Here is a 24,840-nt window from a genome sequence, read left to right on the forward strand (position 1 = left end):
ATGATTTGTTGTTGCTTGTAACTGCAGCAGTTTTACTTGAATTTCTTCCGCACACCTACTCATCTCGAATGTCAGCACAAACTGAGACACTACTGCATGTCATGACTGCGACACGGTCATGCAAAGCGAAAAAATCTAAAATTTTTGATTTTCATCATGCAAAAGCCGACAACAAGTATGCGTGACACGAAGCAAGTACGTGTGTCACTCGACACGCACACATATAAGCTGCTGGACAGCACATGTATGAGCGTGTGCCGGAGCTATTAGAAAACTCGTCAGTCAACTGTATTCTATTAGCCAATGATAATGATTCGGATGCAAATTTTGCCCGCAAATGCAATTTATGATCCCTTTGGTAATGTTCGTTAGTTTGGCAGCATAGAATTACGTAACTGGTAGAAAAGTTTTTGTATTATTTGGGACTTATTGCTGATTAGAAACGATTATAAATAAAAAAGTTAGTTTGATATTTTAGGGAACGATGAATTTGAATTTTTCTGGGGGTTTGAATTAAAAAGACTCCTTTAAAAAAAGTGGACTTAGCAAGTTTTCACTAGAAGCTAGCGATATATGACATTTTGAAAATAAGTATTAGTTACAGGGGGTTCATCTTCTATCAATTTTTAAAAATTTTACAACGGATATACAAAACTGATCATGGCAAGTAAAGTTGGTTTTTGCTTCTTAATCTTTTTATAATTTTTATTAACTAAAGCCGGATTTCGGGTTGGACTATGACTATTCGCCAATTTTGAAAAGTTTGTGCTATTATCGAAAATGACAAAGAGACCGTACAATATTATATATGGTACATATATATATGTAAGTATGTATACGCATAAGAGCGCTCACAAACAGATAAATATGAAAATCTGTATATCGAGTTAGATACAGATTGATTCAAATTTTTGAAAACCCGATACATGGATTTCAGTGCTTGGAAACAGTGTTTGGAATATTTACATGTTTTAGTGTATGACTTGCTCATGTACATATGCGCATACATATAAACGTAAGTAAATATATCTGCGCTACTTTTCCATGGTTTCTACTCTATATAGCAGATCAACGCACACAGTGATCTCTATAACACAAAATCCATTCAATAGAAGGAGATAGATATTTAACACTGTGAAAAGCTCAATGCATAACTTTTGTGGTAAAGACTTACAGCGCATTGGCAACATTAGCTCTGCTTCTATTTATATCATCTACGTGTGTGACACTGGGACAAATAAACAAATAAATGCAGTTTTACCGATTAAATAAAGTGTACGGAAGAGAAAACTATGAAGTTTCTTACGGCTGAACAGAAATTGAAGTGTTATTTAAATGAAACAAATAAATTGCACTCCTTAAATTTATACTTTGTTGCAAATAGTTAGCAGACTGTTTATTTTTCTGTTTCGTCAAATTACTAGACATTGTTTATACACATACATATGTATGTATATACTATAAAGTAGAAAATCGATAAATGCTCTAGTCAAGTGCGGACGTTTGAATTAGCTTGTTTGATGTAATAAAATCATATACATAAGTATGTAAATATGCATATGAATTAGATGCCGTATTATATTCAGTATGACCGAATGTTAAGTTATTGCTTGCTTAAAAACAAAATACTATATAGCACGATTGAATTTTAAAATGCGCCTCGTTCGCAGTAAGTTACACAAACGTGATGAAATGTCTTCGCCGATCACAAAAGAAAAATCAACTAGGCTGCATATAAACTTTGATCCAACTCGATCCGACTTCAGTCATACTTACCAACATGAACAACATATCTCATCTAATGAAACAGTTTCTAACGGTTTCTTTATTGAGCACAAACATGTTTCTTTTGTGAGAACCAGCGGAATTACAATGGCAAATATTATGACTAAAGAATTCACCTCAATCAACAATAAATGGGTGTTTCCACCAAAAGCTCCTACGCCAAATATCTGCCATCGTTCTGATGATGTAAGTAATAAATGGTAAAATAATTACAGCCGATGTACGCAATGATTAGAAAGTATATTTTAATAAATGTTCTTGTACAACAATACATACATATGTACTTACATAAAGCCATACATATATATGTGTAGATATCAGAATTTATGTGGCTAAGCACGTGACAGTAGTATACCTCCATGTGAAGAAAAACCAAGAAAAACTAAAGAAATTTCAATCTACCCAATCGCTTGGGTAGCGGGACTATATTTAAGATATTAGTAAAAGTTTACGTACTTGACAGAAAATAGTTGCTTTAAATTTTATTTCGTTTGTGATAGCATAATTGTTGACTTACATACATGGCTTGAACTAGATCATGTGCTCTATAAAAGAAGTACCAACCCTTAATGTAGAGAAAAGAATGAATGATACATACTTATGTATTGAGAGATATGTGTGTAGGCATGCAAGAATGATAGACAAATTTGTAAATGAAATATAAATTAAGTATATTATTAAGGGACATATTAAAAAATAACCTGTAGCTAGCCTACAATTATTATTATATATTTCTAACGCAAATAGGAATTTGTTAAATGTTAAACTTGGCAAATGGCCAACTCCGGCTACGCAATCCACAGTATTTTTGCGTAGAACTTCTTTTCGCGTGGGCGGCCTTCGGCCGCGCTTCAAAAAAAATAACCCTCATCAGTCCAACTCCGGCTACGCAATCCACAGTATTTTTGCGTAAAACTTTTTTTCGCGTGGTGTAGTAAATAATAAATGCAGATAATTGTGCACATAATATATTCTGAGCCTGTTTGTAAGTACTATATATCTATTGGTAGAGTTTTCAAAATTTTCAGTTTCAATCATTGATAATAATTAAACTATATATTTGCAGGATCTTTTTTCCGCCACTTGAGTATTAAATTTGGGACTGAAACACATCGTTTTAGCAAAAAATTGCACTCCGAAAGGCCGATTTTAGCAGAAGTGTCTAAATTGCAGAATCACCAAAGTCTTTATATGATATTTGTTTCAAATTAAATACTAATAATACTTAAACCTGTTAATTTCAAACTTTAAAATTTCTTGAATATATTCTAGAGCATTTATTTTGTTCTTGCTTTGGCTTTCAGAAGAAACAGCGACAGCACCAGCACAAGCATTACTTTGAAGTAGGGATGACCGACATACACCCAATATCGATTTTTTTTTAAGTGATAGATCGCTCAACTTCGGTCCATCGAATGGTATTCGATATTTCCGATGCATCGACGTTTCTATCCGATGCGTCGAATCAATAAATTGCTGTTACACAAAAATTAAGTGCAAATTGACAGCTCAAAGACTTTGTAAATTTGTATTTCTAAATTTGGAGGTAAAAAAGCAAATGTTAGTAGGATTCCATTTGGTCAACCATTTTGAAAGTGCGATCATTTAACTACCTGGTAATTAACGGAGCACATATGTATTAGACTGGGCCAAAAAAAATCTACTATTTTTTTTTTCTTCACTACATATATCGAAAATCTTGTTCAAGGCGATAAAAAAAAATTTTGTGAAGATTTCATCCCTGAATATTAATATTAAGAGGTCTATCACCTTCAATTTTGATTTTTTATTTGTGCTTTCAATTTTGCGTCAAAGCTCCCAAGCTACTGAGGTGAAACATTTTTTGTATACATAGATTTTTAGTAAATTAAATTCCCATTGATGTATTTCTTTTATTTAAGTTTTTTATTTTGCAATTCTGCAACTAATCAACAAATAAATATAAAAAAACGAACAATAAAGATTTTGTAAGGAAATTCAATTCTCTACAAAAAAGGTTTTATAACATTTTTTTATAAAATCGCTCTTTCAAAAGTTATTCGCAATTGTAGATGAAAAAAAATTAAATTATTGTTTTTTTCATTGTTTAACCAATTTTTTATACTCAGTGGAACAAATTGATATTTTATTTAATTAAAAATCATCATTTCATCAATGTTATCACTTAAAATATCTAAATTTTTTAAGATATCCAAACCTATTTTCTGTTAATAGCTATTTATTATTATTTATAATAAAATTACGTTTTCGTATAATATGTATGTATTTCTTAATTTTCCCGCTTTTAGTAAGTTCTAGTCATTCTATTTTGAGGTGCGTCTTGATGTTACTCTACAAATGGAGGGACCTATAGTTTTAAGCCGCCTTCGAACGGCAGATATTTTTTATGAGGAGCTTTTTCATGGCAGAAATACATTCGGAGGTTTGCTATTGCCTGCCGAGGTGCGACCAAGAAAATACTTTTTCTTTCACCGAGATTCGAACTCACGTTCTCTTCGAATTCCGAATGGTAGTCACGCACCATCCATTCGGCTACGCTATCAAATATTAACAATATAGTGAAAATTTGAATTAAAAAATCGGTCAATTTTTTTCAAAGAAAACATGTATGTACATATAAATATATATCAAATAGTATATACAAATTAAGCCATGTTCTTATTTAAATCTAAATATACCCATCAAATGCAGGTATAAACTCAAAATGCATACAATCATATATATTTTACTACATATGAAGTATTATTAAAGGGTTTTCACTTAACAGGTGTTATTTTGAATTCCCGCTATTTCGGTAGATGTCACTTTTGAAGCTGTCATTTTTTGATATTTGACAAGTAGAAACTACGCCATTAATACAAATGGAACGATACATTCTTAAACAAAGCATTGAAGTTATTAAAATTCACTATAAAAATGGTGAGAATTTGGCATAGACGGTTCGTAAAACTCACAGAAATTGGTGAAAAAATTCGAGTTGTTAGTGATGTGAAGAATAAAACCCATGCACGTCGCTCAAGAACAGTCGAAAATATTGCTGTTGTAGCGGAAAGTGTTTAAGAAAACCAGGTTTGTCCATTCCTCGTCGTTCTGTGGTTTTAGGCATTCCACAAACGTCATTACACCGTATTTTGCATAAAGACTGGGGCTTAAGGCTTAAAAAGTCCAGTTAACACAAGAACTCAGCCGACCGATCATCAACAACGCCGTGTCTTTGCTGATTGGGTCGTTCAAATGAATGAAAATAATCCGGAATTTCATCGAAAATCATGTTGAGCGATGAGGCCCATTTCCACCTCGGTGGCATCGTCAACAAGCAAAATTGTCGGATCTATGCTCAGAAAATCCAAGAGTTATTGTTGAAAACCCTCTCTATCCTCAACGTGTGACTGTTTGGTGCGGTTTATAGTCCGGCGGAGACATTGAACCTTACTTTGTCTAAAATGAAGCTGGAGCAACAGTTACGGTGAATGGATTGCGCTATCGAGAGATGATTAACGGTTTTTTATGGCCGGAATCGGATGGTATTGATCTTAACAACGTTTATTTTCAACAAGAGGGGGATACACAAGCAACGAAACCATTGATCTTTTACGGGAATAACACCTCTTATTGGAAAACCCTTTACATATGCATATATTTAAGTTATATTATATATTTGCACATATTTTGCCATCGTAGGTCAAATGTCCGAATAGAGGTTTAATTCCAAAATTTTAATAAATATTCGATTGTACAAATATCAATATAATATTTATATAATATAATCATAAAGAGAGAAAGTACATTAAATATCTACATATATATGTATACATATATACATATATAAGTATAAAAATATAATATAGATAGAAACCATAAAATTTAGTATTTTTATTCATTTATTACTTTCTATGGTGTTTTATATTGCTCGTTTTCAAGGTGTCTGGCAGCACTTCTACATATTGAAATAACCAAAATAGGAGAATTGTCGGTCAATTTTACAAGCTTTAAAAACAATTAACTTAAAAACTGAATTTCTCTCCTAAGGGTGGAGTTTTCTCTTTTAGAGTGGAGGAGTCTGATTTATTTGACATACATTTTCAATATTTATTCACTACCTTAACCATGCATTCAATATTTCAAAACTTATGAACCCATACAATTTTGAACTACCCATTCCTGTTTTCAAAACTTCGCGACTAACCTATGGGGACCCTGGAAATCCGGATGATTTCTCTTTTCTAGTTAATGAAATCTCTCTTTATTTTTGTTAACAAAAATAGCAATATATGAAAAGAAAGCGTGGCTGTTGCCTTATTTCGCGTAAATTTTGACACCCCTCGATGCTTTTCATACGAGTAACTTATATACCAAAGATCTCAAGGTATCTTTTTTTACGCTTAAATTAAGATGTGTATTTAAAAAGTTTTACTATAGAGCTAAAGGAGATACACGTAGGAAGTGACCGATTTAAATTAGTTTTGCAATATTTCTTAACTGACTTACAACTAAACTGCAAACGAAATTGTATTAGCCTTTAGCCATTAGCATTAGGACCTCTCTTTCTATTCATTTTTCATATTTCCAAAAAATGTATCAAGACGTACCGCAACGTCCAGGTGAATAAATTCAGCAGCAATACACTCGGATAGAGAAAGCAACAGCACAAACAAATGAAGTCGACAACGTTTTTAACATCGATATGCGCAGCGCACTTTTATTTATGAACGTCTTCGACTCCTTCAAATATATTTTGCAGATGTACGTGGGATATTTCTTCATTTAGGGTATATAGATAGGACCCCTGCTACCAGTCAATTTGCATACTCTTTTTAAAATTTTCACAAAACAAGCAAATTGCACCACGCTTGTTGCAAAAAGGATACGCCTATTTAGCAGTATTTACATTTTTTTACAACGAAACTCTAAGTTTGAATTTTGCCGGATTCCATTAGACAGACTGTATATGTATGTAACATATAGTATGTATATGTTTATAAGTATATAAAAATTCATATTCTTCTAAATTCCTACCATCCCCAGTGGGACATAGGACCTATGTATGCATATAAAAGAAACCCTATTCCGCAGTCACGCCATAACTTGAGATCGACTTTCCGATTTCAGTCAACTTTTTTTCTACTTTGCTTCTTTCTCGCCGAGGAAGACTCCTAAATAAAAAACTTAGAAAGCGGTTTATAAAATATTATTAAGTTAAATCAGCCACAACAAAGGCCGCTACCATTGAAGACGGTAGACAAAAAAAGTACCAAAACCACCTCCTATATACATATACCTATATGTGCAGAATGTGCAACACTTAATCCCATTAACCAATGCTTTGAATGATAGCATTCAAAATAACTAGGTGCTTAACCCTCCGTGGTCCACCCGGTTCTGGCTAGACCTTTTTGACGTGACCTTTGTACGTGAATTTAACATATTTCCTTTATAGCTTACGACTTGTGTTCATGTGCTGAATAATGAACGTTGAACGCATAGCAAAATAGCGCGAAAATAATGAACAAAAACACGAATACAGTGAAACTGAACCCTATGTGATTGTGTGGATTGGTTATATGTATATGTATTCTTCGCCGTTCCTTTTTCTCTTTCTGTTCATCAGTTGCCCAGTAAACGTTGAACATATAATTCGTTAGTGATAAAAAAAAGTTATTTACGCGCCAAATAAAGTGTCATTTATGCGATATTTTTTTCGTTTGTTTTGATCATAATGGGTGATGAAGTGGGATTTGTTTATAACATAAGATTACGTAGGAAAACCTTGAGTATTGATGTTTAGAACCGAATTTCTTTGGCTTTGTTGAGTGATATTCGTCGAGAAAATAGAGACGAAGGAGACGATGAGGAAGAGGATCCGTATGAGCATTCTTTCTACGGCAGAGATGGAACAGAATGGAAGAAAAATAAGCATGTGCGACTATTCGTACTCGTCAACATAATATTGTGCGATTTCACTCTCGGCTAAAGCACGAAAACTCCGTTGCTATTGAGGTATTCAAGAAGATTTTTACACCTTATATTTCATTCATTATCATTTCGGAAACAAATCGATATGCAAGAGAGGCCATTCAAAAATGGAATGAAGCACATCCTGATTCAAAACAAGGAGTTTGGATTGATTTGACTAGCACTGAGCTTGATGCATTTATTGGTATTCTTTTGGCCATGGGTGTAACACACAATAATATGCAGAAAGCGGTAGTTTTGTGGCGTTCGGATTCATTTCCATTTTTCGATCAGCTATGTCTTATCATCGATTCAGAATTTTGACACGATATATTCGTGAATTTCGCCAAAGAACCGATAAAACTGCGCCCATTCGGGATATATTGAATACCTTGAATGAAAACCTCAAAGATAATTATGACCCGCATGAAAATATTACTATCGATGAGCAACTATTTTCATATCGAGGCTGAACAAAATTCACGCAATTCATCAAAACCGCCGAAATACGGCATAAAAATCTAGTGGGCATGTGACTCCAAAACAAAATATCCGTTGCAAGGAAAGTTGTACAAACAGAAGGAGAAGAGCGTGAAATTGATCAAGGGGAAAATGTGAGGCTACAATTATCCAACCGATATGTAAACCGCGGCCGTACAATAATAGCCGATAATTTTTCCGTCACATTGAATGGAGCTAAGCGTCTCGCTGCTATAGGACTCTCATTAGTTGTCACCATACGATCCAACAAACGTTGTCTTCCACCGTATATGAAAAAGAACAATTCTCGACCAAAAAAATAAATATCCCTGTGAATATCGTAGTTAATCAACCCACCGGTGCCGATACACTCGCATCGAAAAGAGATTGTCGTCATTGTTTACAAGGGGGCGATAAAATTCGTCGAAAAACTCGTTTTTATTGTACTGCATGCATGAATCCAGTATATCAACAGCACTCAAAAGTCTCATATACATGTTTTGCTTGCCTTACCCCGAACCCATAATAAAGATTATTTCATATTTCATCAGAAATTTTATTGCTATCGTATTTTGTTTCTTCAACCTTCTTAGAAATGAGGCAAACTAAAGAACAAAAAAAAAAAAACAAAACCAATGAGAAAGGTAAGAAATTTTAAATATATACCTGCGATACTTATAAATGAACGCGCATTTGCCATATATTCCCATACAAATACATGTAAATACATATGGTTCTAGCTAGACCCGAGGTGTACAACCGAAGGTTTAAAAAGTGGTGTGCAACAAAGGGTTAAGGTACTTAACAAAAACGAAATAATGGCTGTGTTCGTAAATGCAACATGACGCGCAAACTACAATTGCATAACAAACAGAACGTTCAGAAATGCCAATATTGCAGCACTGCAATAATCAAGCGTTCAAAAAGACAACAATTCTATCAGTTGTCACTCACAATTTCTATCAAAAAATTGTTTACTGCATTTAACTACGATGTCTGATGAAAAGTAAGCAAAACTGTTTTATTTTAATTTTTGTATTGAAATTTAGTTAAATTATGTTAATAATAATTGTATAAACTATTATTTTTTCATTTTTAGTGAAAATCTCAGTAATGCGGAGACACAGTTATTGCTGAGAGTACGGTTGAATATGGGGACGAGTTTAAATCGGGTAGAAGGAAAAAATGTATTGTGGAAGAAAGTTGTGACCGAAGTTAAAAATGTAAATCCCAATATAAGACTGGACAGCACCACAGCGCAGAGAAAATTCTTAAATCTCTTGGTAACGTACAAGGGCATTAAGAAAAGAAATAATTCTTCCGGTAGAGAAGCTACATCCTCGAGGTATTTTGAGGACTTCGACGAAGTTCTCTTTGACTTCAATAGCCTTCTTTTTCTTAAATTTAAAGAAAATCTATCTTTTCTTTGCTCACAAATTTCGTCTAGTGTTAGATTCAGCAAAATTTCCATTTTAGTAATATATTATACGCGTTCAAAAATGCAAACAAACGTATTTGCAAATTGTCAAAAATTGTATAAGAAGTATCAAATGTCAAACTTGCAGTGTTGCCACTGATGCTTATGCTGCAAGTCATGTCGCATTTACGAACACAGCCAAAAATACAGACAAAAGAATCAACACACATTTCGTCCAAAGGAAGAAAAAGGATTTAAGGTTCTACTACGAAATATGCATCACTCTAAAAATAAGAATGACATTATATCTGAGCTCGCTGAATACGGGCATAACCAACTCTTTCTTCTTCTCTGTGGAGCTTAAACTTAATGAAAATAACTAAGATATATACAACTTGACGAGCTTACTTCACTGTAAAATAAAATTTGAACCTCCGCATCAGAAAAGAACTTTGTCTCAGTGAATCAATTGCCAGAAATATGGGCATATAAATAATTATTGCACAAGAAGTCCAGTCTGTGTTAAATGTGCAGGCCCGAACAAAACTGTGAACTGTACTATTAATATAAATGACGATAACATTGAATGTGCCCTATGTAAAAAGAAACACACCGCAATCTACAAAGGATGCATGGTCTACAAATCCCTAGGACTGCACAAAACATTTCTCGTCACCAAAATCGATGATTAAAGAAAATAACTTGACAATAAATAGCCTTGTGGAATGTAAACGGACTAAACCAAAATACATATGTATATTGGAAATACAATACTTCATCAGACAAAACTGCATTGACATACTAATGGAATCGGGAACACATTTTAGTGATAAATCATCTGCAATTATTCCAGGATATACAATTTTTTGTACCAATCTACAATTACAATAAATAACACCAAGCTATTATATTAAGACAAAATATTACATGTAACAAAATGGAGGAATTCAAAATGGACCAAACAACGACAATTCAAATTAATGACACTCATGGCTTCTGCATAAATTCGAAAAGCAAAATCGGCGTTGCTAAGATACAGCTAAAGATATATTTCCAGACGTTAGAAATCTACAACCACAACGAAGACTTTGTCGTTGACTCACACCTCAGTGTGAGAAGATCAATGGTGCTCACACTCACCAACGTAAACGTACATTCCGTGTCAGCTGACACGAACAAACAAATGAGAGCCCCATGTAAATGAACAACCACCACTGATCCGTTACATCGGTATCATGTACGTGTGCAAATGAAGTTCCGTAAAAACGTGTCAGCTGTCAAATAGTACATTTCAAAATCAATAAAAAAATAAACGTTGAAAATTTTTACTTTTTATTAAAACAACTTAAAAACAATGCCATAGAGAATGTTAAGATTCCCCATACCCCTATTGTTGGCGATGGCACTGTCTACCCGGCCAGGACGAGGTGAGACTAACGAGAACGCCGCGAAGGAACAACAAACCCACGGGAGCCGACGGACTTCCGGTTGAGCTATTCAAACATGGCGGCAAAATATGGTCGGATAAAAATATGACCACCGATTGGAATTTAAGTGTGCTCTGCACACTCCACAAGAAGGGTGATAGTGCAATATGTACCAATTATTTGTCTTCCAAATATCACCTATAAGGTTCTAGTGAGCGTATTGTGTGAAAGGCTGAAGCCCACCGTCAACCAACTTATTGCAATTATCAATGTGGTTTTAGACTTAGAAGGTTCACCATCGACCAGATATTCACAATAGCCAAATCTCGGAAAAGACCCACGAAAGGAAAATCGACACACACCATCTTTTCTTTGACTTCGAAACTACATTCGACAGAACGAAAAGGAGTTACCTTCCGCGATGTCTGAATTTTGTATCCACGCAAAACTAATACAGCTATGCGAGATGACGTTGCGATGTCTGAATTTTGTATCCATGCAAAACTAATACAGCTATGCGAGATGACGTTGCTCAATACCAGCAGCGCCAGAATTGAGAAGGACTTCTCAGAGCCGTTTGATACCAAACGAGGTTTCATAAAAGTTAACTAGTTATTAGTTTACGTATGTTGTTCTTTAATTGATAAAAAGTGTACAAAAACATATGTACCTACATGAACATTACAATTGATCATTTTTACCCAACCGTAATATTTTTTGCTGTGGCAAGTGCACGCAGCATATATCCATACATACATACACACAGCATATATATATCCGTCTATAAGGGTGATTTTTTAAGAGCTATAGGAAAGTTTTTCAAAAAAATACACGTAAAATTCAAAAAAATTCATGACAATTTTATTTATATCGATAGTACAGTCGATATAATTTAATATATGAAGATTATTCCATGCAAATGTTGACCGCGACTGCGCTTCAAATGGTCTATCCGCTTAGTCCAATTTTGGCATACTCTTTCCAATGTTTCGGTCGGTATCTCACATATAAATGCTTTAATGTTGTCTCGTCCATTGCGTTAATTGAAGCAAACTTGTCTGAATAGACATGAGCTTTAACATATCCCCACAAAAAATAATCTAAAGGCGTTATATCGCACGATCTGGGTGGAAAAAAAGTTGGATATCATTTCACGGTAGCGCTCACCATTCACAGTTACGTTACAATGCGCAACATCTTTGAAGAAGTACGGTCCAATGATACCTCCAGCCCATAAACCGCACCAAACTGTGACCTTTTCTGGATACATTGGGAGCTCTTGCAATTCTTCTGGCTGATCTTCACTCCAAAATCGGCAATTCTGCTTATTTACGTGCCCATTGATCCAAAAATGAGCTTCGTCGCTGAACACAATTTTTCGATAAAAAAGGGGATCTTAAACTTTCTTTACGGAACACGCACTTTTATAATAAAATTCAATGATTTGCAAGCGTTGTTCGTTTGTAAGACGATTCATGGTTAAATTATAGACCAAACTGAAGAGGTTTGACAGTGAAACAAAACACGAAACGTGCGTCACCCTTTATATATAAAAAAAAATTTAATTTGCATATGCCATTTTCATGTGCGCCTGGTAATGAAGCAATTCTCTATGAAGGAATTCAACAAAGTTTTAACAGAGGATGCCTCAGCCAAACATATTATATGTACATATATCTTTTTGGATGATTTGTTCTTTCTAAGTCACTCAGCATGTTTGTTTCAACTGCTGTTTAATTTGACCAGTTGAGTATATATCTTTCCTCTCAAAATTACATGCGTTCCCGTCATTTAGACTTCTCTATACATTAACGTTCTCTGCTCTTCCTCTTCAAAAATTAGTAATTCCCCTTCATTTTGTTCATTTATTCATGGGATCTGACGACACAGCGAATTCGGAAGGCGCAACTAATTATGTATTCTATCATCCTTGCAGAGGTTGGTTCAATTACCAGATTTATGTGGTTATGGTCATGCACCTCTAATTTAACCTTGAGGTACAGTAGCAATTACGATGTAAGGAATGCAGAGTTTGGACAACATTATATCGTTAACCGGCTTTCAGTGATTTCGAAGGAATCAGCTTAATTGCTTACGCCATGGTGGTTGTAACGGCGGTATGTTTACAAAAAAACTGAGATTGTGTTGTTGGTACATAAAAAAACATCAACGCAGCCGTCGTTTATATTACTTCGTTGCCGTCTGAACAACGCCTGATTGGACAAGTGTGTGAATACGGGAAATAAGAGGGCGGAATTCTACTGCCGAATTCCCGATGACGTGGCAGTATACAATTAAGTACACACAAGCCAGTCTGCACTGAGAGGGAAGAAGACGCTGATCACGTATTGTTCCAATGCCCACGCTATGCTCCCGAACATGTAGTATATTAAAGGTAAAAAATATTTTAGATTTGCTAAAATCGGGTGATAACTGGATGAAAATCAGCGCGTATGCAAAATATATCCACAATAGTCTAAGACGTGCGGAGGTTCGTAGATGAAATAACTAGCAGCCTATGAGCTAACCAACCCCGTGAGGTAATTCCTGTTTAAACAGTTTCGCGATAGAGTGATAGATAGTGGAGGGGTGTTTAGTACGTAGGTATAGCTTTGAGGCTACAAGTCGTGCATACGGCTATATAGTATAGCAGTACTCATGAGAGTTTCCTCATCACGGGCGTCATCCCGGAAAAAGAAATACATATATATAGCGATTACAGTGCTGCTTTGGGGAAAGCGCATTGGGCCGCTCCTTAGCTCAAGCAACTGCCATCGAAATATATTAAAAGACATCGATGTGGTTACTTCCAAGAAGGAAGTCTTAGAGGCGTTAGGAAATAGTCTACCTAACGGAAAAGTCAGACAGGCCTGCAGACATACACAATTAGTCTGCCGTCAGCGTCCACACAAAAGTTACTAAGCTTGTCGAAAATTCGAGTTGGGTGGGTTTACTGCCGGTGGTGCTACAAATGCTGCGATTTTGATCATGTGGCAAGAAATTATAAAAGCGAAGAAGATCACACAACTAGCTGCCTTAGATATGGTGGGCAAGGCCAACAGACCAAATGCTGAACAAAATTACGACTTAAGCAAGACAAAAGCGACTCAAACCATGCTTCAGGCGACCGAACGTGCCCCGTATTCCAGAGCGCAAAAGCTAAGCACAGGGCGACAATCCAGAACATAGTATGAAGTTCTCGCAACTAAATCTTAACCACTGCAAGCAGCACAAAGCCTGCTTATCCGAACTATTTACGAGCTGGACATTGATGTTGCAATACTAAGTGAGGAGTATGAAAATAAATACGAGGCGACGTGGGCCAGCTACGCAACAAGCAATTTTGCTATATGGAGCTGTGGAAGCAACCCAATCCACCTAGGGAAGCCCGTCTCCAAAATTGGCTTCGTGTTTGCCATATGTGTAAGATATGTATGAATACAGCTGCTTTATACCGCCCAGTAGGGATCTGCGTACCTTTATCAGCATTGTTGACGAGCTGGTTCATGACGCTAAGCAAATATGTACGGCACTTATAACAGGAGACTTTAATGCGTGGTCAGTAGAGTGAGAACAGCAGAACGAACCCAAAGGGCAGAGAGCTTCTCAACACACCTGCAGAGCTTGATTTGGTCCTAGTTAATAGCGAAAACACTTTCAGCAGAAATGGTGCAGGTTCCGCCATCGAGCCCTCTTTTATAAGCAGGCGCTTAGTAGGACTACAAGATGGCAAGCGCAATGCAAACGGACCAGAAGACAATGCTAGCTAGTGCTTGGAAGGAGCTTAAAAAAAAAGCAAAAGTCATTCAAAATAGCCATCCGCCAAAGGAAGCGTAAAATGTTCAAAGAATTATGCGATGACCTCAATAATAACCCATGGGGCTCTGCTTATATTATATAAGAGTATGAACTCTTTTGGCCCAAATTGTGCAGGAATTCCTCCCTGTATAGGCTGATTTCGATAGGGACCTTGGAAGTGAACCAGTCACTAACATTCCAGCGGTAAATGTGGAAGAAGTACTTGAAGCAAGCAACAAATTGTCACCTCGAAAAGCGCCAGGACCAGACGGCATTCCAAACATCGCGCTGAAGAAAGCAGTGTCACTACATCCACGCATACTTGGAAACATTTTCAATATGTACTTGCAAGAAGGCATTTTTCCAACTAGTTGGAAGCTGCAAAAATTGGTACTTATAACAAAAACCTCAGGCGTTGGGTCCTCCACGGCATATCGGTCATTATGTATGTTGGACTCTACTGGCAAGTTGTTCGAGCGAATCATCAAAAACCGGCAAGAAACTTTTGCAGATGGACTACTGTCAAGGAACAAGTTCGGTTTCAGGAAAAAGTGATCTACTCCAGAGGTTGTAAAACAAATATCCGAAAAGGCGAGTGATGGCAAGCGATGGCCAGGTGAAACTACAGAGAACTGTTTGGTCGTCCTGTTAGACGTTAACAGCGCGTTCAACAGTGCTAGTTGGAGAGAAATATTCCAACCTTCGCGCATGCTACAAGTGCCTAGCTACCTACAGAGAATAATCTCTATTTATTTGGTAGAGTTTTGCGTTACGACAGCGACGTTGGAGTTATCGACCACAAAGTCAGAGCTGACGTGCCACAAGGCTTCAAGCTAGAGCCCCTGCTGTGGAATATCATGTACGATGGCATTCCGCGGCTAAAAGTACACAAAGGGATAGCCCTATTGGTTTTGCGGACGATGCATCAATCGTTGTGGCCGTAAAAACTCTCATGGAGGTAGTTACCATTGCACAGCATACTATACAAGCGGCTCAAAAATGACTGGGCGAGAAAAATCTCATACTGGCTACTCATAAGAAAGATGCTGTACTCATCAGCAGCCTTAAGAGGGTAGAAAAGGTGCAGCTCAGAATTGGCGACGATATCATTGAGTCTAAGCCATATGTGAAGTACTTAGGAGTACTGATAGATCACAGACTTAGCTTCCGTTACCACAAGGAGTACGCTAGCAGCAAAGTTGCGGTTGCAAGGGTAGCATTGGCCAGAATAATACCAAATATCGGCGGACCAAGGCAGCAGGCAAGACAGGTATTAATATGAGTGGTGAGGTCTATCCTCCTCTATGGTGCGACAGTTTGGAGTGGTGACCTTAAACGCACTACATATGCACGAAGCATAAATTCCACGTACCGTTTGTGCGCGCTTAGAGTATGATCTGCCGTCAGAACGTTCTCGGAAGAGATATGTTTCACATGCGTGCAGATTCGCTTCCATTTATCACCAAATTTTAGCATAAAATCTATAATATTTTCTCCGTTTAATATGCTACAGGCTTCAGGAGCAGTATAGATCAGTTTAATTAGGCGACCCTGTTTTTAGGAGGGTTTCTAGTATACCTTGCCAACTAGTTGTGTTGAAAGCGTTTCTAACGTCCAGGGTTAACACAGCGCAGTACTCTTTTTTCCCGCCGCACCATCGCGTGCCTTCAACGGCTTCTGTTGCTGGGTGTGTGGGTGTGTCTAGGCATTATGAACGCATAGGTAGGATATGCTGCCTCTGAACTTAATGATTCAATGCATTTTTATTAATTGTAACACGACATCCGAGGATCAGTACACAGGGAGTTGCTTAAAAGGTTGTCAGAGCAGTACCCAATTTTAAAGGAGTAAATAAGCAAACAAATATTTCGTAATACAAGATTAATTCAACTCTAGTATCCCAATCAGCTGATGTTAACACTGAAGAGGAAAATGTTAAATGTGTCTATGCTATAAAATGGTGCGCTTTTTAAAACTATTTTTCTCTACGGGCTCACTCAAATATACGCGCCTCAAATTATAGGTCCATCAGTGATTATCAAAAATCTTTGAAAAGTGTACTCCCAATCAAATAGTGTTGCATTTGAATGAAAACAAATGGCTTGAATGGCTTTCAATCTAACCACAGCTCCAGATTTTAAACCCACGTTTAACTTGTACAAACAACATTGAAGATCAAAAAAACCTATAGCATACATATTACCGTCTACCGATTAACGTAACATTTTAACTTGTACAGGCTCTTATACTTTGTTACTTACTTAGTTAAATTAAATTTAGCTCTTAACAATGCTGCCAGATTTATGTATATATTTTAAACCTAAGTTTGATCATCTTTCGTTGTAAGTAAAAAAATGTCAAGGGATCAGCTTGGAAAACTACCATACTTTCCGCAATATTTTATTTTTATTTAATATAATCAGATATCGCCTTTTTCATAATTGAACTATGCTCCGTCATTTCAAAATACAAAATATTATTCTTAGGTATACTTACAGCCCCTATTTTGTTCTTTTTCAATGCTGTCACACTGCTGAAATCTTTACTAGATTAAATCGACTAAATGCTTCAAAACGGAGTTACAAACTTCTTTATGTAATATAGTAACCTCTTTCTCCCCCTGTTTCTCTTTGCATTTCTTCTAGTATATTACTTTCTATTGGTAGCTTAGAGTTAAACTAAAATGCTGATTTCAGCTCATTTTATTTACATTGAAAAAACGTTGGGTAAACGACTTAAACGTCGAAACGAAACTTAAAAAAAAAAATATTAAATTAAGAGCTATAGGAAAGTTTTTCAAAAAAACACGCGTAAAATTCTGAAAAATGCACAAAATTTTTATTTAAATCGATAGTACAGTCCATATAATTTAATGTTTGAAGATTATTCCATGCAATTGTTGACCGCGACTGCGCTTCAAATGGTCCATCCGCTTAGTCCAATTTTGGCATACTCTTTCCAGAGTTTCGTCCGGTATCTCACATATAAATGCTTTAATGTTGTCTTCCATGCGTTAATTGAAGCAGGCTTGTCTGAATAGACTTGAGTTTTAACATAGCCTCACAAAAAATAATCTAAAGGCGTTATATCGCACTATCTGGGCGGCCGATTGACAGGTCCCGAACGTGAAATAAAATGTTCACCGAACTCGCCTCTCAACAAGTCCATTGTTACGCGTGCTGTGTGGCATGTGGCACCGTCTTGCTGAAACCACATGCCATGCAAGTTAAGCTATTGCATTTTGGGCAAAAAAAAGTTGGATATCATTTCACGGTAGCGCTCACCATTCACACTTACGTTACGTTTCGCAGCATCTTTGAAGAAGTACGGTGAAAGCTCCAGCCCATAAACTGCACCAAACTGTGACCTTTTCTGGATACATTGGTAGCTCTTGCAATTCTTCTGGCCGATCATCTCTCCAAAATTGACAATTCTGCTTATTTACGTACCCATTGATCCAAAAATGAGCTTCGTCGCTGAACACAATTTTTCGATAAAAAAGTGGATCTTCGGCCAAATTTTCAAGAGCCCATTCATCAAAAATTCTGCATTGCGGTAGGTCGTTCGGATTCAATTCTTGCACCAGCTGTATTTTGAAAGGCTTCACACCTAAATCTTTTCGCTAAATTTTCCACGTTGTTGAGTAACAGAGGCCTAATTGCTGCGAACGGCGACGAATCGATAATTGATGGTCATCATTAACACTGGCCGATACAGCAGCGATATTTTCTTCAGTTCGGACTCTACGTAAGCGTGTCGGTGGTTTGATGTCCAATAATGTAAATTTGGTTCTAAATTTAGTCACGATAGCTTGAATAGCCGCTTGAGTGGGTCGATTAAACTGACCATAAAATGGAAGAAGCGCGCGATAAACCTTCTTGAGCCCTTAGCCCTAATAGGATACATATGAGACACAATCAATGGTGGCGACATATTGTCACCATAGATATAATCGGCAATCCACTTTGAAAATCTTGTTTGGAGCATGAAGATAATACAGAGCATTTTCTCTACAACTGTTCGGCCTTCGCGTGTTAATTATAAAGGGCTGGCTCTTCTCAACGTGAGCTGCAAAATTCTATCAAGCATACTGCATGAGAAACTAAATGTGTATGCAGAAAAGATCGCGGGAGATTATCAATGCGGTTTTAGAATCGGACGCTCGACAACAGATCAATCCTTTATCATGTCGCAGATATTGCTCAGCGGGTCATGGGTTAGAATTCGCCCGAGGTAAGGTATGCCTGTCGTCCCTGAGAAGAGGAGGTCAACTGGTAGTGTCTTCAAGAGCAAGGTCTGACCGAAGACTTAATTTCAGTACCACGAGGAACAGAAGCCCTCAGAGTGCGCTCTTACCTTAAGCGTCAAAAACGGAGAGCGCGGCATAAGAGAAGGCGATTCGACGCCGCCTTCAATAAAAAGTAAAAAAACAGTATCTCTATTACCATGTACGAGCATGGTGAACAACAGAAAAATCCAGGAGCGGCTGACTCATAGTGGGCGGCTACCCGGCCAGCGTCTATTCTCCATGTTAGGAGCGGCTGTCTTTTTAATTATGTGGAGTGGCTTCCGAGTCATCACGATAGATTCCAGTAAGATCCTGATTACGGCATATTGGAGTTGAAGATGATTGCGATTGGGCTGTGGTATTGAATCTCTGTGATCTTAGTAAGTAGAGTGTAACTGAAACGACTCACAGAAGGGTTCTCTGCCTCTCCGTCCCACTAAAACTTCGCAAGTCTCACAATACGTTCAATGCCTGTTGCCACCTTTGGTGGCCACGTACATTGGGTTGAGATGACTCCTCATAAACACGATGAAACAGCCACCTGCTGATCTTTTGGAAGGAGCTCGGTTATTCGGAGATCCCCGGAGGAGGCACAATCGGTACTTAGCAATCTTCTCTCCGCTACTACTGAGGAAAGGAACGCCTCAAGTGCAACCGGAGCTATGCAGCACACCGTTAATAAAATGCATCGCCAGAGAGCTAATAAGGGCCGAAGACATACTGCCCTAAAGCTCGCCGCATAGGAGGCTCAGACGGAGATGGAAACACCACTGGGTGGGTGCTGCATCGAAAAACCCGCTGGAGAAGGAAAAAGTGCAACTAAAAAGAATAAGGCACTAAAAACTAAGTCCAGGAGAAGCTATTGATGGGATTTATTTATCGAAATTGCAAATGCAAACCACCCCGGAAATTGTTACCATTTAAAGTCGAATGGTATATAACTCGAAATGATAGAATGAAATCAAAACTTTTTCGCCTTCGTACCGGGTGTTTTTTTTAGCTGCATGAGAACTATCGATATCAATACCTATTGTTTGACTGCTGATAATATCATTTCATTATGAATCGTTTAACGCCAGAATCACGCTTCCAAATTGTGTATTACTTTGAAAAAATGTATCTGTTCGCGAAGTTTACAGAGCACTGGCGGCATCATCGGCTCTTGTTTCTTTCGAAATAAGGAAGGAGATAACTGGTGAGCGCTAACGAGTCATGCTGACTAAATTTTTGCTTCCATTATTAATTATTCAGTTAACATCGACGACATTTGGTTCGAAAAGGTAGACGCAACTTGCCAACGGAGCGCTTAACAATCGATTTATTGTGATATCCAAAACTCCATTGTTGCCATACGGCCAGATTTATTTGAAAAATTAATCAAAAATTGGGCATATATATGTCATATTCATATTCAAAAAATAAATGCAGTGAAATTATCTGCCAAATTATAATAAAAAAAGTTATCCGAAATATATTTCTGTTTTGAGTTATCATTTTAAGTTCTCAAGTTCTAGGAAAAACTATCCGAACCTGTCTTTTAAAATTGTGGTGACGCCTAGATGTCAGAAGCTAATAAATCCTAGACGGCATCTTTGTTATGTCATCTTTGACATTTGCTAAGCGGTAAATTTATGCGTAAAGAAATGATTGAAGCTTATTGTGAAAATGGTTGATATTTCATATCATGAAATTCGCGTTTTCTTTTATGGAAATAACCGTCCGAAGGAGTCGACAATTCAAAGGTTGGTGAAAAAATTTCAAAAAACTGGTTCTGGCGAAGATAGGAGAAAGACTAACAGACCAAAAACTGGACGTTGTGTTGAGAATATTGATGCTGCAGCGCAAGGTGTTGCTAAACAACATTCAATATCGATATCTCGAGGATCTTGAATCGATTGGTTGGCAGATTTTACACAAAGATTTGCAAAAATTTCGTGAATGGGTTCTCATACTTGGTTTTGGTTTTTCTTGCAAACTCATCTTTTGTGATGAAGCTCACTTCACACTGAATGGATTTGCCAACAAAAAAAATTGTCGGAGAGAAGAAACCACACGATTAATTTCAGAAATAATTTTCGTTTTTATGTGTTTTATTTTAGCCCTCCGGCGTGCTATAAGCAATTTGCTCACGCAATTGGAAAATTGTCAGATTAACTTTAAAATAACGACTCTGAGTGCCTTAAGTAAATGCTGTTCCTGTGCGGCAATAATTCGAAGCAGTTAGTGCACGAATACAAGAATAATAAAAACAAGATTGCGCCCATCAGAGAGTGCGTGACGCCACTTTTGCCAAGTTGTGCAGTGTTGCTAACCATTTGCTCTTCGCAATAAATTTAGTGCCTTTTATATATCAATATGCGAAAATTTTTAATTTGGTGTTTGTTTCTTATTTTTAATTTAAAGCTACCGAAACGATAAGTTAAAAAAAAAAAACTTTATTATTAAACAAAAGAATGTTAAAAAAGGTCACTCTGAGAAGATTTTAGTCTTAATGAAAATTTGTTGGTTCTTAAAAAATTTGATATTTTGAAAGGGCAAGTTTAATTTTTTGCTCCTTTTAAGTTAATCCAAGAATATTAAATGTTCTTCTCTTAACACTTCCTAACATTGGAAACCTTTTTACACATTTTGAAAAGCGTTTGAATTTACTGAATGCGAACTAAAACCATAGAGGTGTAATCGTTTCGTCCGGTCCTTAATGCTTAGTGGGATATAGCGCATCATAGTAAAAATAAGCAAAAAAATACCAGAAAATACTGAAAGCCCCAAAACGACATTTTTACAAAAAGAGTATCTTATTTTGTTAAATAACCTGAAATATAGCAAATAAGTCGTTTTTTTTTTATTTTCTTTAAATGGGCATTTTAGTGCGTTTTTATATCCAAAGCTAGGCAACACTGCAATAGCGATTCTTGCAAATCACAAAAAAATGCTACATCAAGTTACGAAAATGGTAATCTGACCATATTGGTGCTAAAACCACGTAACTCATTCTCAAATTTGCTGAGAGCAAAGTAACGGTACAACGATAGGCGCCATCTCATTATTCTTTCCATCATGGTACGAATAGATATTAAAGAAAGAGGCTGATCTTATATAGTCGTATGCGGCATTTTGTTCATTCCTACCCTAACTACGTTAATATTTTGTGTTTTTTGTTTGTTTGTAATTAGCGCATATAACTTATCCTTACAATTATTAAGGTTTATTTTTTAACATTATAATGGAAGTCAATTAATATATCCTATGGCAAATGATACTTCACAAATTGTGTCTTTGTTGGAGGATATTTGGGATGATGAGGACAAGGTGAAAGAAGATTTTGTGTTTTCCTCAAATTAAGTATAGGTGCTAATCATCAAAGTGACACGGAATTACCTTCGTACATCAAGTTGGGTGCTAATCAGGATGAAAATGCCGCGAGGTAGGCGGAAGTTTTATTTGGCAAAATATAAGTGTATGAATATGTATAAAATAGAAAGGAAACAATTGTAATTATTGTTATCCACTTTTCATACAGGCGATAGAGACGACGAAGTGGATGACAAGTCAAACCTGGAATTATAATATACCTATTATAATCAAACTAAAGGAGGAGTAGATGTTGTCGACCAGATAAAGGAAACATATTCGATCTTTGGAACTGCTCGCAGATACGCTTTTTTACAATTATTAATATTGCTGGTATAAACGCGTAGATTATTTACAAATTTGGAGTTAATTTCTGAAAAATGGCAATGGAGCCTATAAAAACGCATTCCAAATTCATTAAAAGAAATAATAGGCCAGTATTAGCAAACTAAGCACCTCAGAATCCTCTGAACGGATTAGATTTTAGGCATTGTGTCCGAGGCGGACCAGAAAACGTGTTCCAACTTGCGTCGATAGCAACTTCAACAAGAATCTCATCTAATGCTTAATACTCTTATTTATTTGGTTATGTTATGATAAAAGCAATTATTAAAATTTGAAAGTCCGAAATAAATTTATTTTTTAGAAACTAAACTATTACTTTATCAAAATAACTTTACAATACTACTAACTAGCAATACTAACTACAATACTAACTAAATACTATTATACTACTAACTAACAATACTAACTTTACAATACTAAACTTACATACATAAGCTAGAGCCATAATAATTTTACGTGAAAGTAGTGTAAGCAAAATGTTCACGCGTGCCAAACAGCGTTTCTCATTTAAACTCGCCTTCTCAATAGTTAAAACATCATCTATGAATCTTTTGAAAGATCCTTTATAACAAGATTTCAAGGTCATTAAAGATAGATATAAGGGTAGCTTCCGCAATAACTAATCAGAACTGCTTAACAACCGTCTGATCAGACTGCCCTTGCACATGCGGGAAAATAAAATTAATTTAAAATATACATTGTGGACCTTATTAATTTATACATTGGATATTTTTAACTTTCTTACATATATAATATTTATAAACACATTTAAATACAAATATTGGCATATTGCTAATAAAAAAGTACAAATAATTTCATGTATTTGCCCAAGATTGCGAGGAATTATTCGTTTTGTTTTACCTTGTTTGTAAATTTCAACAAATAAATCAAACCATTTATGACATTTGTTAGCAGGCACCTTTAGTCGCTCTGCTTTAAACAATAATAGATAAATCACATAATTAAAACTACATTTTCCTTTTTAGGAGGCTTTAGACACAACCGACGAAAAACATAGCTTAAAAGGTCTCCGGAAGCAATTTAGTGGACGATTTAAACGCTTTGTTGCCAAAAAATCGGAAGAAACACCAACCATTCCACCTGAACTTAAACCTCAACTGAAAACTATTTACGTATATTGAAGAGGTTTGACTAGATAGTGAAAATTATTATACCGTATATACTATGTATAAGTATATGGATACTATCTTCTAATTGTAAGCGCATCTGTGTATCTAAGAATATACTTGTATATGCAGGGAAAGCGAATATTTGTATTTTTCGAAAATAAGCGAATTTATTATTATTGTTTAATTTTCACAATTCTTTGATGGTGACACATTCGCATAAAATCATGTAATAAATTTGAGATCTTCTCCATGTTTCACGAGTATGTGTTATTTCTGACTGCTCTGATAAATATTACATTAATATTATATTAAATGATGAAAATTAATGCAAGGTATTATGCGTAAAAGTATAATATGCTAAATCTTTCAAAATTAGGACCTAACTTTTTGAATTTAGCTTATTCACAAATATTACTCATATATAAATGTATGTATGCATAAATAAAAAAAGGAGCAAATAAAATAAGTTATACAAGTAAGGTGAAAGCTACTCTCAAGCCACTTTTGTACTTTTTCTTTTAATAAACCAGGCAATGGGCACCATATAATTTTAAGTACTTAAAAAAGTATGGTAGGCGTAAATGTTAAATGAGCTTTTTTCGAGTACTAATTTCGAAGAATGTTAATGCGATGAGAAGGTGCTGTTAGGTTACTGTTAACTATTTTTAGTACAGTTAAGATTTGAAAGGTTTGCAGTAAGGGATTTTAGAACATCGACTTTATAGACACCACACCGAGTTTTGCCCACACAAAAATTGAAAACACCACGCACCTTTCATCTCAACGCACAACACGTCTCTCACCCCGACATAAGACCAATTAAAGTTTTTCTATTTTCTTATTTTTGAAATAATAAAGCCAATTCAA

General features: G+C 36.0%; 1 protein-coding gene and 1 long non-coding RNA gene across 3 annotated transcripts; one reads left to right on the plus strand and one right to left on the minus strand.

Annotated features, from left to right (window-relative positions):
• Positions 1 to 1,102: 1,102 nt before the first annotated feature.
• LOC128871870 (uncharacterized) lies at positions 1,103 to 24,474 on the plus strand. Of its 2 annotated transcripts, none has more exons than XM_054114002.1 (2): positions 1,103 to 1,971; positions 2,852 to 3,025. In XM_054114002.1, the coding sequence occupies exons 1-2, from the start codon at positions 1,654 to 1,656 to the stop codon at positions 2,870 to 2,872; spliced, it is 339 nt and encodes a 112-aa protein (XP_053969977.1). In that variant the 5' UTR covers positions 1,103 to 1,653; the 3' UTR covers positions 2,873 to 3,025. The 2 variants fall into 2 exon arrangements, with proteins under 2 accessions (XP_053969977.1, XP_053969976.1); XM_054114001.1 differs by lacking the exon at positions 2,852 to 3,025 and adding an exon at positions 23,830 to 24,474 and having other exon boundaries at positions 1,132 to 1,971.
• On the minus strand, positions 2,747 to 3,137 carry LOC128871872 (uncharacterized). The gene is made up of 2 exons (XR_008456072.1): positions 3,017 to 3,137; positions 2,747 to 2,947 (listed from the first exon to the last, which is right to left on the minus strand). It is a non-coding gene; the product is annotated as an uncharacterized LOC128871872 (long non-coding RNA).
• Positions 24,475 to 24,840: the final 366 nt, after the last annotated feature.

This window comes from Anastrepha ludens, chromosome 2 (genome assembly GCF_028408465.1).
Source record: "Anastrepha ludens isolate Willacy chromosome 2, idAnaLude1.1, whole genome shotgun sequence".
Taxonomy (NCBI): Eukaryota; Metazoa; Arthropoda; class Insecta; order Diptera; family Tephritidae; genus Anastrepha; species Anastrepha ludens.